Source organism: Ctenocephalides felis, unplaced genomic scaffold, assembly GCF_003426905.1.
Source record: "Ctenocephalides felis isolate EL2017-DRISC unplaced genomic scaffold, ASM342690v1 CF-g0.4_SCAFFOLD_01604, whole genome shotgun sequence".
NCBI classification, from domain to species: Eukaryota; Metazoa; Arthropoda; class Insecta; order Siphonaptera; family Pulicidae; genus Ctenocephalides; species Ctenocephalides felis.
In genome coordinates, this window is record NW_020537758.1 from 55,162,098 (window position 1) to 55,182,339 (window position 20,242).

Genomic DNA, 20,242 nt, shown 5'->3' on the forward strand with positions numbered 1-20,242 from the left:
TGAGCAATTTATTAATTTAATTACTTTATTATTTTATTACTTCATTATAAAGGCTAAGATTGTGTTTGCAATTTTGCTCATAATTAAATTAATTATTTGCACAAAGACTTATTTCAACTGCTCTATTGCAATTAGATCAATTAATCAGTGTATTTTAATTAATATGTATAACACGTATCAGTTAGTTTTACTCAACTTAGAAAAAATATTTCCTTAGATCTTACTATTTTTTTGTTTTCTTATATACCGTGTAACTTTAAGAAAAATGAGCACTTTAATTTTTTTGATTGAATAATAATTAGTTCATATTAATTAATACCTATAACTTATATTAATTATTTTTGCTTCTAAACTTATAAAAAAAATACATCTTAAAGACTTAGAATTTTTTTTTCTTATCTGTTATAACTTTTTTTTTAATTTAATTTAACATATTTATTACCCTATTTAAATCCCGGTTGCTAAGGGATTTTTTTAACCCCCTGGGGTTCTGCGGTTCCCTAACCATAGAACCCTGGTTTAAGGTAACCAGAACCCCGAACGTCAGGTAACCGGAATTCGGTAAACCCTGACGCACGGGATCGGGGTCGGATTAGCTACCCTACAATTTTACAATTAACTCGCTTACCTCGATTTTTTATTTTTTACCTTACCTGCGTCTCGAACCTGCTACCATATCCTTCCAATCTTCTATCCCATTCACTCCTCTTAGCCCGCTACTCCATGCTGATCACACCGAAACACCGCCGCAAACTGGCTTATGTAGACTCGATATAGATAAGCCATAAAATAATTCAACCGGCGACGATTTAACAAGTCAAAAGCACGAAAAAAAGCCGAGTTCGTCACCGGTTGTGTGGCGTAACGGTTAGCGTGATGGCTTTGTACCGCAAAGGTAACGAGTTCGATCCCAGGATCGGACGGGAAAAAAAGTTCGTCGTGTTGGCCGGTATACCATGCAAGCGTGCCGGACGTTACGTTGATGTAATTAAGAAAAGCTCCGTGTAGGTGAAGGGGTGAATGAAGAAAACCTTCCCTGCCTCGGGCACCCTCCCCAGGCATTGCGACCTGGCGGAGGGTGCCCTAGCGGATTTCTTCACTTTATTTACTTAACTAGACGGCGGGGGGTCGGGAGGCCCCCCCACGCGGGCGCGGAACCGGTCAATCAAAAACCAAGCCAGCCAGCCAGCCAGCCCCCGAATTCAATGCCACGCGCGCGCGCGCGTAGGGTACAGTATGTACGTACGTAAGGGTACAGTATGTACATTTTTTTTAAAAATGTACTACTAGTACGCGTACTATATTAAAAATGTACTAGTACGCGTACATTTTTAAAAATGTACGCGTACTGTATTAAAAATGTACGCGTACTGTACATTTTTAAAAATGTACGCGTACTGTATTAAAAATGTACGCGTACTGTACATTTTTAAAAATGTACGCGTACTATTTAAAAATGTACAGTACGCGTACATTTTTAAGAATGTACAGTACGCGTACATTTTTAATACAGTACGCGTACATTTTTAAAAATGTACGCGTACTAGTACATTTTTAAAAAAAATGTACATACTGTACCCTTACGTACGTACATACTGTACCCTACGCGCGCGCGCGTGGCATTGAATTCGGGGGCTGGCTGGCTGGCTGGCTTGGTTTTTGATTGACCGGTTCCGCGCCCGCGTGGGGGGGCCTCCCGACCCCCCGCCGTCTAGTTAAGTAAATAAAGTGAAGAAATCCGCTAGGGCACCCTCCGCCAGGTCGCAATGCCTGGGGAGGGTGCCCGAGGCAGGGAAGGTTTTCTTCATTCACCCCTTCACCTACACGGAGCTTTTCTTAATTACATCAACGTAACGTCCGGCACGCTTGCATGGTATACCGGCCAACACGACGAACTTTTTTTCCCGTCCGATCCTGGGATCGAACTCGTTACCTTTGCGGTACAAAGCCATCACGCTAACCGTTACGCCACACAACCGGTGACGAACTCGGCTTTTTTTTGTGCTTTTGACTTGTTAAATCGTCGCCGGTTGAATTATTTTATGGCTTATCTATATCGAGTATACATATGCCAGTTTGTGGCGGTGTTTCGGTGTGATCAGCATGGAGTAGCGGGATAAGAGGAGTGAATGGGATAGAAGATTGGAAGGATATGGTAGCAGGTTCGAGACGCAGGTAAGGTAAAAAATAAAAAATCGGGGTAAGCGAGTTAATTGTAGAATTGTAGGGTAGCTAATCCGACCCCGATCCCGTGCGTCAGGGTTTACCGAATTCCGGTTACCTGACGTTCAGGGTTCCGGTTACCTTAAACCAGGATTCTATGGTTAGGTAACCGCAGAACCTGGGGGTTAAAAAAAATCCTTTAGCAACCGGGATTTAAATGAGGTAATAAGTATGTTAAATTACATAAAAAAAAGTTATAACAGATAAAAAGAAAAAATTCTAAGTCTTCAAGATGTATTTTTTTTTATAAGTTTAGAAGCAAAAATAATTAATATAAGTTATAGGTATTAATTAATGTGAACTAATTATTATATAATCTAAATTAATTAAAGTGCTCATTTTTTTAAAGTTACACGGTATATAAAAAAAGAAAATAGTAAGATCTAAGGAAATATTTTTTCTAAGTATAACTGATACGTGTTATACATATTAATTAAAATACACTGATTAATTTATCTAATTGCAATAGAACAGTTGAAATAAGTCTTTGTGCAAATAATTATTTTAATTATGAGCAAAATTGCAAACACAATAGCCTTTATAATGAAGTAATAAAATAATAAAGTAATTAAATTAATAAATTGCTCATATTTATTAAAGTTAAAAAAAGACATAAAAAATATATTTTTCTTAGTTAAGTAAAACTAACTAACACTAGTTATACTTATTAATTAAATTGAACTAATTAATTAATCTATTTGTCACAGAGTTGTTGAAATAAATAATTAGTCTTTGAGCCATTAAATAATTCTAAGTTAAATTGCAAAGACAATCTAATAAAGTGCTCATATTAACTAAAGTATCTAACTAATAAAAAACATGAAATACCAATTAAAAGATATTATAATTACATTAATTTTATTAACATTGTATAATACAATAATTTCTACATATTAGTAGCTAATTTCAAACTAAACTTTTGAAATATTAATATTTTCCACTTCAATCTGTTTAAAAAGTCATGGATTTTCACTCAAATTAAACGTGTCAAAAACATAAATGTTTTCTTTCAATGTTTTATGCTAAAAACTCATGCATATATATAGCTTTTTACTCAATTCGTGGATTTCTAAACTGAACTTTAAATTTGCTTAATTGAAATTGACTCGAATATTAATAGTCGATAATAAATTAGCAAGTATACACAAGTTCAATTATATATCACTGAAATTGATAAAAATTAAATTAAATTAAACACTTACAGATAAAGTTAAATAATTTTATTTAATGGCATTACACAAATTTATATATAAGTTAGATCGTTACATTACAAATATTAATTATATTATTATAACATACTCTTACTCTAACTACAATAGAACAGCATTTATAATTAATAATTTTTATTTATTAGAAAGATTAATTACAACTGCTATAATTAGAAACATTATTATTAAAAATTCAAATTATGAGTTAGACATGAAATAATGAAAGGAAAAATGTGTGTTTTTGACATGTTTATATTGAGTTAAAATCCATGGTTTAGTAAATAATTAATAAAAAATTATATGATTAAACGAGTCAATATGTTTGTATATCTTGACAAGTGACTTGGGACCTTTCTAATTCTTAAATATATACTCAATATACGATACAACCTGTAAGAAAGATTTATTAATATTGTAATAAAACAATATTGTACAATAATTAAAATACTATAAACTAAATATGAAACTATTTGAACAAAACATTAGTCAACAATTTACATGAATACAAATCAAGGGGCAAAAAACCATAGGGGGGGGGGGCAAATGCAGGGGCCTAAGAGAGCAGGGTACAAGTATAGGCCGGGGTGGTACAAGTATAGACCGGGGTGGTACAAGTATAGACCGGGGTGGTACAAGTATAGACCGGGGTGGTACAAGTATAGACCGGGGTGGTACAAGTATAGACCGGGGTGGTACAAGTATAGACCGGGGTGGTACAAGTATAGACCGGGGTGGTACAAGTATAGACCGGGGTGGTACAAGTATAGACCGGGTGGTACAAGTATAAACCGGGGTGGTACAAGTATAGACCGGGGTGGTACAAGTATAGACCGCGGTGGTACAAGTATAGACCGGGGTGGTACAAGTATAGACCAGGCCGCAGGACATTCGAGCAAAATCCAAGACATTGGAGGAAAAGTAAGAGGAAAGCCTGAAGTTATGTCAAATACGTCTATAAAACTAATCAATAAATTATTATTTAACAGAATTCTTAATTCTAAGTATAAAAATATTCTAATACTTATATTTGTTTGCACAAGGAATGTTTTAATATTGAAACTTCTGTATATGCAGTTTTCACAATGGAGCCATTCGGTTGCTGTTCACTTCACATTGTCTTGATTTATCAGAACTGACGGATGATATATCTTTATCACACCTATAACATTAAAATAGTTTTAAATATTCATGCAATATAATTAAATTATTTTATAAGTAAATAATTAATGGAAATTAAAACAACAAATTGAATTAATACAACAATGTATTTATGTATTTGATAGATAGATGCATATATTGTAAGTATTGAAGTCATAACCCTTGATTGAACACACAATTTTTGCTCTTCCCAATGCTAACACATCAGCACGTATCTTCTCTAGGAACACCATCGAATCAATGTTGTTTCTGACAGCAAGATAGATTCAATGCAGGCACGTGTGTAAGCATCCTGAAGCGATGATTGCTCACCCTGCGAACAAAAGCATTTAATTAGTAATAATTCAGACAACTATAATACATTATAAAAATGTAACTCACCAAGTGTTTTCTTCTGAGCCGTTTCACTAAGTCTTCCTAAGTAAACTGCAACAAGTGGTTTTTATTGTAACTGATCAAACTACGTTATTAAAATGTTAGTATTGTTAATGAGTTAGTAAGAATATTGGTAAAAACATGCATAAGACTAAACAGTTACAAAAAGAACCACTTGTGCAAATTTATAAGAATTAGTGTTCGAAAACCCAAGCAGTGGATTGTCGACTGATCCTTCATGAGCACTTACAGTGTGATTAGAGTCGATTGATTCAGAAGTGGATAATTGAATCTGAAATAAAAAAAAAACAAAAGATTAGAACACGTCTTTTTAAAATGTTTGATACAGGATAAAGACTGCCTGATAGATACTTAATAAGTTCTTACTGTTTGATGGATTGAAGGCAATGAGGGCTGTTGATTCAGAAGTGGATAATTGAATCTGAAATAAAAAAAATAAAAGATTAGAACACGTCTTTTAAAATGTTTCATAAAGGATACAGACTGCCTGATAGATACTTGATAACTTCTTACTGTTTGATGGATTAAAGGCGATGAGGGCTGTTGATTCAGAAGTGGATAATTGAATCTGAGTTAAAAAAAAAATCAAAAGATTAGAACACGTCTTTTAAAATGTTTGATAAAGGATAAAGACTGCCTGATAGATACTTAATAAGTTCTTACTGTTTGATGGATTGAAGGAAATGAGGGCTGTTGATTCAGAAGTGAATAATTGAATCGGAAATAAAAAAAAAAAAACAAAAGATTAGAACACGTCTTTTAAAATGTCTGATAAAGGATACAGACTGCCTGATAGATACTTGATAACTTCTTACTGTTTGATGGATTAAAGGCGATGAGGGCTGTTGATTCAAAAGTGGATAATTGAATCTGAAATAAAAAAAAAAATAAGAATACATCTTTTAAAATGTCCGATAAAGGATACAGACTGCCTGATAGATACTTGATAAGTTCTTACTGTTTGATGGATTAAAGGCGATGAGGGCTGTTGATTCAGAAGTGGATAATTGAATCTGAAATAAAAAAAAAAAAAAGATTAGAACACGTCTTTTAAAATGTTTGATAAAGGATACAGACTGCCTGATAGATACTTGATAACTTCTTACTGTTTGATGGATTAAAGGCGATGAGGGCTGTTGATTCAGAAGTGGATAATTGAATCTGAAATAAAAAAAAAATCAAAAGATTAGAACACGTCTTTTAAAATGTTTGATAAAGGATAAAGACTGCCTGATAGATACTTAGTAAGTTCTTACTGTTTGATGGATTGAAGGAAATGAGGGCTGTTGATTCAGAAGTGAATAAATGAATCTGAAATAAAAAAAAAAAACAAAAGATTAGAACACGTCTTTTAAAATGCCTGATAAAGGATACAGACTGCCTGATAGATACTTGATAACTTCTTACTGTTTGATGGATTAAAGGCGATGAGGGCTGTTGATTCAGAAGTGGATAATTGAATCTGAAATAAAAAAAAAAAAAAAGATTAGAACACGTCTTTTAAAATGGTTGATAAAGGATACAGACTGCCTGATAGATACTTGATAAAGGATACACACTGCCTGATAGATACTTAATAAGTTCTTACTGTTTGATGGATTAAAGGCGATGAGGGCTGTTGATTCAAAAGTGGATAATTGAATCTGAAATAAAAAAAAAAATAAGAATACATCTTTTAAAATGTCCGATAAAGGATACAGACTGCCTGATAGATACTTGATAAGTTCTTACTGTTTGATGGATTAAAGGCGATGAGGGCTGTTGATTCAGAAGTGGATAATTGAATCTGAAATAAAAAAAAACAACAAAAGATTAGAACACGTCTTTTAAAATGTCTGATAAAGGATACAGACTGCCTGATAGATACTTGATAAGTTCTTACTGTTTGATGGATTATAAGCAATGAGGGCTGTTGATTCAGAAGTGGATAATTGAATCTGAAATAAAAAAAAAACCAAAGGTTAGAACACGTTTTTTAAAATGTTTGATAAAGGATACAGACTGTCTAACAGATACTTGATAAGAGCTTATTGTTTGATTGACTAGAGTCGGTTGGGTCGAATGGGGTAGTTGATTCAGTATTGGAGAATTTAATCTGAAATAAAAAAAGGTTAGAATACATCTCTTAAAATGTTTGAGAAAGGATACCTACAACCTGACAGATGCTTGATAAGAGCTTACTGTTTGATTGATTGGAGTCGATAAAGTCGATTGGTTTGAATGGGGCAGTTGATTCAGTAGTGGAGAATTTAATCTGAAACAAAAAAAAACAAGAGATTAGAATACATCTTTTAAAATGTTTGATAAATAACACATACTGCTGAAGTAGGTAAAGTTATCTGCAGGTTAAAATTAAATATAGAAATTCCAGATTCAAACTATTTCATGAATTGATAACATTTAGTGCTCACACTTTGTCCTTAATTGATTTTCGTATCATGGCCTCCAAAAACGCGCTAAAAGTGATGAAACAAAGTTAATGCTACAATGTAACAACTTATGCATATCAGAATATGAATAAATTGGCGCAATGCTATATGGATTGCAAACGGCAGCAGCTGTTCATAATTGACAACAGTTTAATAATTATATAATTAAGTAATACATAATGTCGAATGATTCAGATTATTACATTCTTGTTTAATAGTGGATTATTGTGTTAGTGTGTCAGTCAAAACTAGAACTACGAATGATACCTACATAACTTATTACTACCCCAAACTACTATATTAGCATGCAAGTAATTATCTGAATCATGACATTACATAATATGCTAATAAAGTAGTACTTAAAAAAATTGATACGATTGCGTCAAACTACGTATGCCGTTCACTATCTACTGTCAATGTCACAAATTGTTAAAAGAAATTGCACAAAATTTAAATACAATGGAAGCAAACGCAAATGAATGAATGAGAACCCGACAATGATTTGTTTAATTTTGCTCGTTTTCATAACACACTTATTATTATTGGGTACTTCCCTGGGTCCTCTCCTTGGTCCTGGAGGTCCTCTTGCGTTGCCGCCCATCACGCAAATGAACAACTTGACAATCGCGTGTACCAATCAAGTCGCCGGCGGAGCCACTTGACACGGCTCAAAAATGACATCCTGCTCAAAAAAATTCGAATTGGTCCGATTAGACAATTATCAATAAAATTAAAATTAATTTAAATTATATTGTTTAATGTTTAATTAAAATTAAATATATATAAAAGTAAAAATAAACAAATAGATAAATGAATACAAAAATAAATAATTTATATGAAAAATCGCAAAATTGAAAAGAAGAAACTAAACTAGTTGGTATTGGTATTTTGTTTTGAGGCAAGTTACATGAACTTCCTGAAATGTATAAATAATTGATTTAATTAATAAAAAATAAATTAACTTATGAGTGGTTAAAAGTATTCCGAGTGGATTTATTACACATAGCGAACATGTTAACTCGGAGTATTTTATTAAAACAAATTTTCAAAAATCAACAATTTGTAGAATTGAACCTGTTTCTGTAGGAATTTAATGATTCAGTGTGTTCATCGAGACCAAGTACTCTATTGTTATACCAAGTAAATTGTCTAATTTTAATTTTAACAAACGTCCTACTCATTTTCTCAAACTTTGATAATTTTTTAAAATTAAACTACTTGTCGTAAGGCCGTAATATTTCAGTAAGTTCTATAAGGCCATGATATATATCATCAAAAAAAGTTCCATAAAAATCGGATTAAATTTTTATTCAACAGTTAATTACAAGGAAATGGTTCGGTAGATTTTTCCCTAAAACTATTCAGTGTCATTCCCGACTAATATCTTTCGAACAGTTTTTGATTTTTAACTTCCAGAGATTGTGTATGTGTGTGTATGTGCGTGTGTATGTGTGTGTATATGTGTGAACAGATTTTTTGCCGTAAATCGACGTTTTCTCAAAAACAGATATGCAAAATAATCGTAGAGGAACTACAGAAAGTTCCTAATTATTAAATGTGTAAGTAAAAAAAATGTAAAATGCAAAAAATATCATTTGTATGCATAAATAAATGAATAATTAAAACTCGTGAATGAGTATGTAAATAATAAAAAAATTGAAGTATTTGTAAGCAGTATTTTAAGACACGTAACATGATGTTTGCGATATAGTGGAAATAATTGACTTAATAAATTAATTTATGAGTGACTTATATATTAAATAAAATGAAAAAAATATGAATAAATTCTTAATGACGATATCAAAATATTAAGATGAATAAATAAGCAAATGATTAAATAAATTGCATACCTTGAAGTCTCTACGCGTATTCAGTTCAATAAATTCAGTTTCCAGAAAAGTATTTGATCCCTCAGCAGATATTGTCTCTTATGGGTTGCCATTCTTAAATGTGGATTATCAGCAACCTGTATCAAGAAAAAAGTATCAATACAGAGCCTTTATAATGAATCTTGAACAAATATTTTTAATACTTAATTATTTTGAGATATGATAATTATGTGATTAGTTTTACATGCTTTATTTGAACTGTAAGCATTAGCAGTTAACAGTTGAAGCTTAGAGTATGTTTCTAGAAAGACTATGTATTGATCCTGTCCTTGTAGTATTCAATAAGTGTATATTAAAAAGCATAATTATACTCTAGGTTTCTCAAAACCTAAATAATTGGACTTGTATCTTACAAAATAAAAATTGCTTGTTTTATTATCTTACCGATAGTTAATAAAGCAAAGAAGGCTACTGCAGCAAGCAAGCTAGCAAGATAATACAGGATTCTCATTCCAGAGTTGACTTATTTTTTATAATTTGATTACTTGATTATTGTCGACGGCTTCTATTTTATAGCAGAGAAAAAAATATCAATTGTATGCATAAATAAATAATGATTAAAACTCGTGAGTGAGTAAGTAAATAATAAAAAAATTGAACTATTTGTAAGCGATACTTTAAGACATGATCTTTGTAATATAGTGTAAATAATTGACTTAATAAATTAATTTATGAGTGACTTATTAGTATTCCAAGTGGATTTATTACACATTATTGTAATAATGGAAAGTTAAATATATAAAAAAAATTAAATAAAATGAAAAAAATATGAATAAATTCTTAATGACGATATCAAAATATTAAGATCAATAAATAAGCAAATGAATAAATAAATTGCATACCTTGAAGTCTCTACATGTATTCAATTTCCAGAAAAGTCTTTTTGATCCCTCAGCAGATATCGTCTCTTATAGGTTGTCATCCTTAATTGTGGTTCATCAGCAACATGTATCAAGAAAAAAGTATCAATACAGAGCCTATATAATAAATCTTGTACAAATATTTTGAATATTTAATTATTTTAAGATATGATATGAGTTGATAATTTTGTGATTAGTTTTACATATTTTATTTGAACTGTAAGCATTAGCAGTTAACAGTTGAAGCTTGGAGTATGTTGCTGGAAAGACTATGTATTGAGCTTGTCCTTGTAGTATTTTATAAGTGTGTATTAAAAAGCATAATTATACTCTAGGCTTCTCAAAACCTAAATAATTTAACTTGTATCTTACGAAATAAGAATTGCTTGTTTCGTTATCTTAACGATAGTTAATGAAGCAAAGAAGTCTACTGCAGCAAGCAAGCTAGTAAGGTAATACAGGATTCTCATTCCAGAGTTGACTTATTTTTTATAATTCAATTACTTGATTATTGTCGACAGCTTCTATTTTATAGCAGAGCTGAAATATAAAAGGTAATACTAAGTTTGGACTACTCTTTGTATGTAATTATCTGAAATTAAATGTTGCATGTATCTTTGACTAATTATTACAGTAATTCTCGTCATGAGAAATATAATTATTTCAATGAAACCTAGGAAACTTTAAATCGTAGCAGCCGTCAACAATAACATATACTATATCTTAAGTAAAAAATCAGGATCAGCACAGAATTTTCTTGTCATCAAGGGTATTATATAAAAATTCAGAGGCTCTTATAATTGAAAGGGGAAACTGCTGTAGAAATGTTAAAAAGTATGAATGATAATTATAATACCAAAATATTTTTTAATATGTTGAATACATTTCGTTGTGACCGTGAATTCAATTGTAAAAAGTACTTTGTTTTCAAAATCATTAAATTAAAATTAATGAATCAGCTTCATTTACTTACAAAATATTTCATATAAAAAGCATTGATTGTATTAGCATTATAGAATTTTTCTAAGGAATTTTTGAGAATAATTGAAATCTTTCAACAATTTCAAAATAGAATCACATTATTATGCTCGAATCTGATTTATCATAATTATTTTTGTTCATCACAAGCCAGTATATTTAAAGCAAATAAATGTTGTATTCGCTAGCGATTCAGATAAGATTTCCAATTGATGCGATATAGGCAAATATAGAAAAAAACTAGCTGTAAGTGGAATTCTGTCTTAAGGTAATTAGGGCATCGTGCCTTAAGGCAAATTGCTGGAACTTCCCGTACCAAAAATTATTATTATTTTTTTAAAACGATTAACATTTTTGAAAAAAAATTACTTTGAAAAAATAAGATTTTTGAGAAACTATAAATTGGACAAAAAAATAGTTTTTTTCGAAAAAAAAAAATTTTTTTTAAAAAAAATTTTTTTTAAAAAAAATTTTTCTTTAAAAAAATTTTTTTGAAAAAAAATTTTTTTTTTCTTTATTTTGACATATTGTGGAAGATCTGAACTTTTTTTTCAAAGCAATCGTACTGCTTTAACTACATAAGGACAAAATATAAAGCGCGTAAGCGCCGCGTCGCTGTCTAACGCATAAGCATTGGTACGGAACCGATAGGAATGTTAACAAAATGTATACTTATTGTTAAAATCTCTATAAAATGTCTGATAATTTGATGTGCATATGTCTAATGATCATTTTTGACCGCCAAATGGCTCATTTTTTTACTTTTTCCTCTATATCTCCGAAACCGCTGGACCTACCTTCATGAAAGTTGTATCGATTCTTCATCTTGTCAATACAAAAAAAATGTTTTTTGAATTATTAAAATCGGACGCTCCGTTCTCTTAAAAACTGAGTTACCGTTTTCGAAACTTTTTGCCCCGTATCTTCGGAACGGCTTGACCTGCCTTTGCCAAAAACTAATCAGCACGTCTCCTTATCAATACGGATCGAATGTTTTTTGAATTATTCAAATCGGTTGATCCGTGTTCCCGAAATCGTCGACGAAAATTTGTATCCGCACATACATACACACACATACATACATACACACACACATACACACACACACACACACACACATACATCCATTTTTTCTAAGGTATGCCAAAATGTTCAGAAACCTCTGAAACGTAAAGATATATAAAAATTTTCATTTTCGATTTTTTTGCGATTACTATAACTTGCCCTACGGGAAGTTAAATATACACCATTAAAGCAACTGACTAATGAAATTGAAAGACGACCATCTGCATCAAAGCAATATCAATGGTCCTTTTCTCAATAAACTGCATGAAAACACTCGATATTCATCTATGATCGTATAAGATTTGACGCGCCATTTTTCTTCTCAAATTGTTACTAACCTCAATCAAAATCTGTCATTATGTAGTGATGGGTATTTGTAGCACCCTTGGGAAGATCATGTAAACACCTGCATAAGCTACGAATCCACAAATAATTCTCAAGCCCATTACATAAAATGACTAATGCAAAATACTGATATATACTCGGCCATACAACCTTTTACTTTGACAGGGTACAATGAATGGAAATTAAAACGACTAACATGTGGCAAATGCACGTACGTACTTACTTACTTGATTGTCCACTGGCTTCCCAAGATCTTCTTCCCGCGATGGCTGAGATTAAAATGGATTGTGCAATGACGCTCTGCGGACAAAGAAACCTTGCACTCGCTTGAAGTGTCATCCGGTCTCCTGTCACCTGTCATCAGGGTATACAACACACTACCGTCACAACATTTCAAACTCGGACTGCTCTGATGGAAGTCCGAACTTTTAGATGGAACAAAAAAAGTGTTCTGCGCATGCGCGGATAGTTTCGGACTGTTAGATTGGCTCGGATGGAATGAACCCTTTAAAGGAGCAAAGTCCACAATTTTAGTCTTTAAAAGATTGAGAATTTAAAAAGATTCAGATATATGTGAACTGTTTAACTAAATATTTATTTATCATAGCATCAAAATTAATGTTGCAGCAAAATATTTATTTAATTAAATTTCATTTTATTACTGTGAATAGATACTCAAATTATCAGTAATGAATTGCGATCAAAACTACAAGTGCTAAAAGACTGCCATCACAGATGGCGCAAGAATTTACTCAATGACATAAATAAATGAAACTTTTAATAATAATAATAATAAATGTAACATACCATTCCAAGTTCTTGTGCTAATATTATGATTAATTTATTATTAGATGATATTATATAACAGAAAATTCTAAAATTTGATAATTTATTCTATTTGCTACCTATAATATATAAACTATCTTTTGGCCTTTATTTCTTAAGTTATTGTATTTAATTTATAAAATATGTAATAATTAATCTATAATATTATAGCTGTATATCAGCAACTGCCCCTGACGTAACGTTTTGTAATTGAATTGAACTTAGCCCCATGGTGACACGTTCTGCTGACTGGTTAGCACTAACTTCTTGATAAATGCGTGTTATCATACCTTTCAAATACCATTCGATTAGCCGCTTGTAATAATTTTCAGTAAATTTGTTTTGACATACTGTTCAATTATTATTTGCCTTGAGCTGCAAGAGACTTAGTAGGTAAGTAAACTAGTAAACAAGTATAATAACTTTATATCTCAAAGCCTTAGAATAAAATCCGCCCTATCTAGAGGGTTTTTCTGATCCTTCCGCAGATATTTCCTCTTAAGAGCTACTATCCTTAATTGTGGTTCACCGGCAACCTGAATTAAGGAAAAAAAATACAAAATCTATGTATCAAAATCGATAATCGACATATAAATTATTTGATTGTGTATAAATATTTCATATATTTATGATAATTACTGCTCAATCGATACAACAAAAGTGAACTACTACAATTGCAATATTAATGGGTGATTAAACTCATTGAATAAAGTCATCAATAATTTAGAGAAATCGACGATGAAATTCCACCAGCAATATAATAAAAGTGTACACTAAATGCGTCTTCTTATCATACCTTTCAAATGCCATTCGATTAGTGGCTCGTGACTGCTAATTTTTCCATTTTCATTTTTCCATTTTCAAACAAGAACTTTTATACAATGCCAAGGAACGTGTTGCCAACAAATTCTAACAGATCGCTCGTGGAAATTTTATGCTTACTTATCTATGCTCACGGATGCAATAGATGTATATAAAGATGTGCGAGAGAATTTTAATGACTGTAAATTTTTTTTTCTAGAGCAGCACAATTGAATTGGATTCATATTTGATATGGTGCGTATGTTGTGCCCTGTGTTATGTAGGATGTTATTTTAACAAGAAGAAGTAGTATATCAAGCAATGAGTATTAATGAGTTAGTTACGTATACATACACTTATTGTAAAGATGAAAAATTATAAATGAAAAAATTACATTCATTTTATATAAATAAAGTATTATAATTTATTAGACTTAAATTTTATTTTTACAGTATGAGTATAATTTTTAAAAGAAAATATACCCAAAGGATATGTAATATCCTGCACAGTTTATTTAATTGCTTAAGCCAATCATGGCTATTTATTTTGTACAGTGCTTATGCAAAATTATTTAACGAAATATTTTTGTTTCAACAGAGAGAAATAGTGCACAATTATTAAAAATTTAATCTTTATAAATGAAATTGTGAATAATATACTTTTACTAACTTTTCACAGATTAACATATAAGTACATCTGTCTGATGAGTCATTCTACATCGAATTAGATTCTAGAATATATATAAAGCAGATAATATTTTTAGTGTATACAAATTTCAATATATTATAAGTATTCAAGCTATTTGTCCCATACTTTATACAAAAAATATTAAATTATACTTACATCAATACTGTAATTTTATTGCTATCTGTCTATTATTTATCAATGTAGGTTTACATGCAATATAAAAAGATTTATCATAATACCCTAATCAGGTACTCATAACAGAAGGCTGCATTAGCCAGTGATTTTATCATAAACTAAAATATTTATTACTATGAATGACAAACACTTCATTATGAACAATTGCAATAAAAACTTGAATTTCCAACATTTGTAACATATTGCTTCTACATGTGTATCATTCTGTAGGATGTTGAATGACTCATGGATATTTACAACAGATCACTATATTCGTACACAATAACATAACTTATCAAAATAAGTTGCATGTCATTTAAAATTTTTTTTTTGATAAAGATATTTAAATTTATTTATTGAATCATGATTATCTTTGTTTCCGACTTATCCATTATTCATTTAATAACAATTGGATTATTTGTTTTCATAAGTATAACTGTAAATACAAATATACAACTATGTAACCAGTATGCATTATAATACAAATTTAATATAAAAACTAAATTTTATATTAATATTGCATTCAGACTTCTGACTCAATTAGGCCAAAATAAAGATGATATCAAATATTGCAATGATTTCCCATAAACCCAATGCTTCAAAATAAGGATATTAGTATACATTATGAAGTAACAAATTACAAATATATGTTTGTCAAATGAAAATACATTTATTTGGGGTTATTTGCAAAATGCAACAGTGATACATAAAATATGCAATACCGCAAGAGCAGCATCCGTAGCTGTAGTTTATATCCAAAAAAATATTATTATTGACAAAAATATTTATCCTGCAATATAGATTAGTTTTCATATTGTAAGATAATAAAATAGGTCTTCTATTTATAAATGTATCATCTTTTCAAAATAGATCCACAAGTTTAACTAATAAAACTAATAAAAATCAACATTCATTTAGATTAAAGGCTTATGTAAACTTTGCTCAAAGTAAATTATCTTAAATCAAATTTTACCGTTATAATTTCATCACAAGTCATATAAAAATTGAAAATTGAATTTACTAAAACATATTAATAACACTTCATCAATACTTGAGTTTGGCCTCATGTAAAATTCATATTAGATAAGTTTAAAATAATTTGAGCAAGTGTCATACATGCTCACACAATAACATTTTTATTAATACATTATTATTACTAAATAAAATAAATAGGTGTCATTTTCTACATATATACAATTTCATAAAAAAACTTACCACATCGTGAATACAAATATTGACAACAGTCATTAGAACAATAGAAGTCATTCATTGAGCTATGATGCCAATGTAATAAGGCTGCAGCACAGTCATAACAGACACTGCATTCACAAATTCCAAAATGTGTTTTATACTATTATCGTATAAAAATATCACTATTATACAGCTGTTTCCATTTCTTGTCAACAGAAACTATCTTTACCATCATAGTATAGATCATCTGATAGCTGCCTAGTATGAGAATGGTGCGCAGTGTGATTCATTAGATGTGTGTTATGAATGGGCAAAGGCAATTGATGTGTGTGAACTGGATATTGTGCACCATTACTGTGCAAGTGACTGCTCTTCTTCTCATTTCTTATACGTTTTGCACATGCTGTTAATCCTGCTATTGTTGCTAACAAAATTGTAAATGCAGCTGCTACTAGGCCGACATATAATGGTTTCAAAGGCGATGGAGTGTGGCAGACTATTGGCGACTCGTCGTGGCCAGACGGACAATGCACGGCACCGTCACACCAAAGGGAAGCTGGAAGGCATGCTTCTAACTCTGGGCACCTAAAACAAAATATATAAGCAAATTAACGGATAAGCCAAACCAGAATTGTTAATATTAATTTCATTCTGCTTGCGTAAACAAACGTAATTCTTTATATTTAGGACCTACTACAATCAGAATATTATAAATCAGGCCAAATCCACTTTTTAACTTCTGAAAGAGAATTTTATAATTTTGTGGAAAATCCGATTTCTTAATTTTATGTTTTCTCAACATTAGACTAAATTTGGAAAAAGGATATGGTGTGCGTGTATATGAGTTGATTTTTCGATATTTCGTCGGCATTTTATCCAAACGGCTTCAACTATCTAAAAAAAATTAAAGCCGGTCGATGTAACTCGAGTTTATCATTTTTAGCGTTAATCGCTCAAGCCCTTTATCTTAAATTAACATTTTCAAAAATTCAGTTAAAAAAATCAAAATTTGTTTGATTGAAATTGGATGGGAATCGTGCTGCTTAATTTTTGGCAAAGATCAGCTGGGCCGTTTTCTCGTAATTAAATATGAAAAATTTGTTCAGATGACTTCGACGAAACTTATTATGATGGTAGAGATTACGGTATTAAAGAACATACTAAAATATTAAGGCCCTCCCGACAAGTTTCATTTTACAAATTCAGCTTTAGAAAAATGTGCATTGCTCTTATGATGTGATGTGATAAAATATGTATTTTGTAGAAGTTTTCACAAAACTAACTGAACCGATTCATAAAACTTAAAAACCATTGTAGTCCAGTCATTTAGGCTTATATTAGGTAAGAATCACGGAATATAAATGTACCCAGCTGTAAATCTGTAAATACTTGTATTGACACCTGAAAGTTGTCTCAAAACCTATATGGTCGGGTGTACGCAACATATTGTTGGTTTTGATACAACTTTTAGGTGTCTATATATAAGTATTTACAGACTTATAGCTGGGTATCTCGAATTCCAAGGTAAACTTACTATAATGACTGGACTATTCGATGAAACGCGATAACGACTTGCGTTGATTAGTTTTGTGAGACGATCGGGCTGATTGACAAGCGGAAAAGTGCAATTTTTTTCGCCAATTATCGTGAACCGATTTTGAAAATTTAAGAAGTTTAAGCAATCATGCTGATTAGTTTCTGACAAGTTCGGCCACGCCGTTTCTTAGTCATTAATTGTGAATCTTTTCTATCTATTTTGACGGAAATTCGCATGAAGAAAGAGTTCATGGCCTTAACACACTAAATGCGAGTAGGTACAAAATAAATATTTTAACCTCTTTCTAAATGCTGAATCATTAAATTAGTTTCATAATGATTGAATATCATAAGTTACCTGTAAGCACAATCATGCAAGTGATCTGGACCACCGATTACTTCAATCCATGATATTCTATAGTTTGTCAATACATGAGCATTGGACTGCCTAATTTCTACGATTAAACTTCTTGAATGAGTCAAATGAGGGGGACCTAATATATTATGAGCTCTCAATCCCTCTGAAAACACAGCTACTTCTGAGCCAAATGGACAAAGTTCTCGGTAAGTTGAAGGATTTGCTAAAAATAAAGTAACAACTTATTATAAAATTTAATAATTTAAAGTTAAAAAAAAAAAATATTACAAAAGTAAATATTTTGGTGAAAACATTCCATTGATTGTTGTAATATATAAGATAACTGCGCTAATTTTTGAGCTACGTTCATTTTAATTTACCTTTCAAATGCTAAAAATTTACCTTATATATATATATTAGTAAGGTATGTATCAATTAAAAAAAAGATTTTCAAAAATATTTTAACAAGTTGATGCTTAAGGCTAAATGCTAATGAAATTTTAGTGATAGGTATTGAAGTTATATATAAATTCATAATTTTCAACTGTTAATAAAAATACTAAAAATGAGTATGCTAAAATTTAATTCTAATCACTGTAAATAATTATTGTACAGTTATTTTACAAGTATTAATTTCTGCTATGTATAATCTTTTTGTGAATATAAAAAATAAAACAAATGTTCTTACCAGCAGGATAAACAACTATTCGTGTATGCACTGGACACTCCATTGGTGGTTTCACAGGCAACCAGAATCCATTAAGTTTTAAAACAAGATGACTAGCATTGAGTTCTGGTTCAATTAGCCAGGGTTGAGCAATAGGTGGACATTGTGGTAATCTCACTTCCAGGTTTCCGCTTATTCCTTTCAATTTTCTCTCATCCCAATCTGTATCACAGCCATCGCTAAGAAACTCATATGTACCTTCATATGAAAAATCTTTGAAATCTTGTTCAACACCCATCATAAGAACCTTGAAATGCAGTTCTAAAGTATGGGAAGCCAAAGGGGATATAATTATTGGCAGTGTTTCATTAGAGCATATGCAGTCTCTTTGTATAGCTACACCATCCCAAGGTATTTCCAATATTCTAACATCAGCAGTATGACTATGTCTGTAATTACAATGCCAACGACCTGATTTTACATCGTGGTAGTTCACACAAGTTCGACCGCCAAATGAGGCGTGTGCTATAGTTAATCTGAAAATTGTAATTAAGCATTGAAAGCAAAATTGTAATATATAAGGTTGTTCGGAAAGTCACTTCGTTTTTTTACCACCAGAATTTAACTATATTTTTTTGAACCTAACATCACACTTAATTACATGCAGTAGTTTTTGGATGGTGCCCCTTTAAATACGGAAAGCATTAAGCAGCATTTTTGACTTATTTTACTGTTTTGCTGTAGAAAAGGTAAAAATACTGTTTGAGCCAACTGAAATTGAATGATGTGCATAGAAATGAGAGAGAAACGTGTGTCTTCGCACTGGCTTCCGCGATTCCGATTGAAAAGTCCTGAAAATTATCAGATTTTGAAGCGAATTGTCATTAGGAATAGCAAATGGGACGTAAAGAATACACTACACACAATTACCCATGAAACAAAAAAGAAGAACCTGCTCAAAATGGTGCAAAGCTGAAATTTGCCAGAAAAGAGCTATGCTGTATGTTTGGTAAGATTTTAAAGAAATTGTTCATTTTTCAGCATTTCCAGGATAACATAACTGTTAATTCGGATGCCTTATGACATCAGCTGGATAAACTAAATGATGTACTTCTAGAAAAGGTCAGAATTATCCCACAAACAAGGTATAGTACTGCATCAGGACGACGCAAGACCTCACGTAAGTTTGGTCAATAGCCAAAAGCTTTTGTAGCTTGAATGGGACCCAATCACACATTCATCATATTGTCCAGACCTGCCATCATCGGACCCTTATTTCGGTCACTAAAAAAATTTTTAGGCGGTAAAACCTTTACCTCAAATCAGCATGTCAAAAAACACTTTGACCAGTTTTTCAGCAATAACGACCAAAAAATTTATGATCTTGAAATTATGCTAATACCAGAAATATGACAAAAGATATTCGATCAAAACTGCCAATACAAAATTTAT

The 20,242-nt window shown here is 31.1% G+C and overlaps 1 protein-coding gene across 1 annotated transcript in view; it reads right to left on the reverse strand.

Annotated features, from left to right (window-relative positions):
* Positions 1-16,101: 16,101 nt before the first annotated feature.
* Positions 16,102-20,242, reverse strand: part of LOC113373955 — a 199,406-nt gene continuing 195,265 nt past the window's right edge. Inside the window, exons 11-13 of the mRNA XM_026614219.1 lie at positions 18,812-19,326; positions 18,124-18,346; positions 16,102-16,814 (exon numbers count right to left, since the gene is read on the reverse strand). Coding sequence (XP_026470004.1) covers positions 16,439-16,814; positions 18,124-18,346; positions 18,812-19,326 — 1,114 coding nt within the window. The 3' untranslated portion in view covers positions 16,102-16,438. The remainder of the gene's footprint in view (positions 16,815-18,123; positions 18,347-18,811; positions 19,327-20,242) is intronic.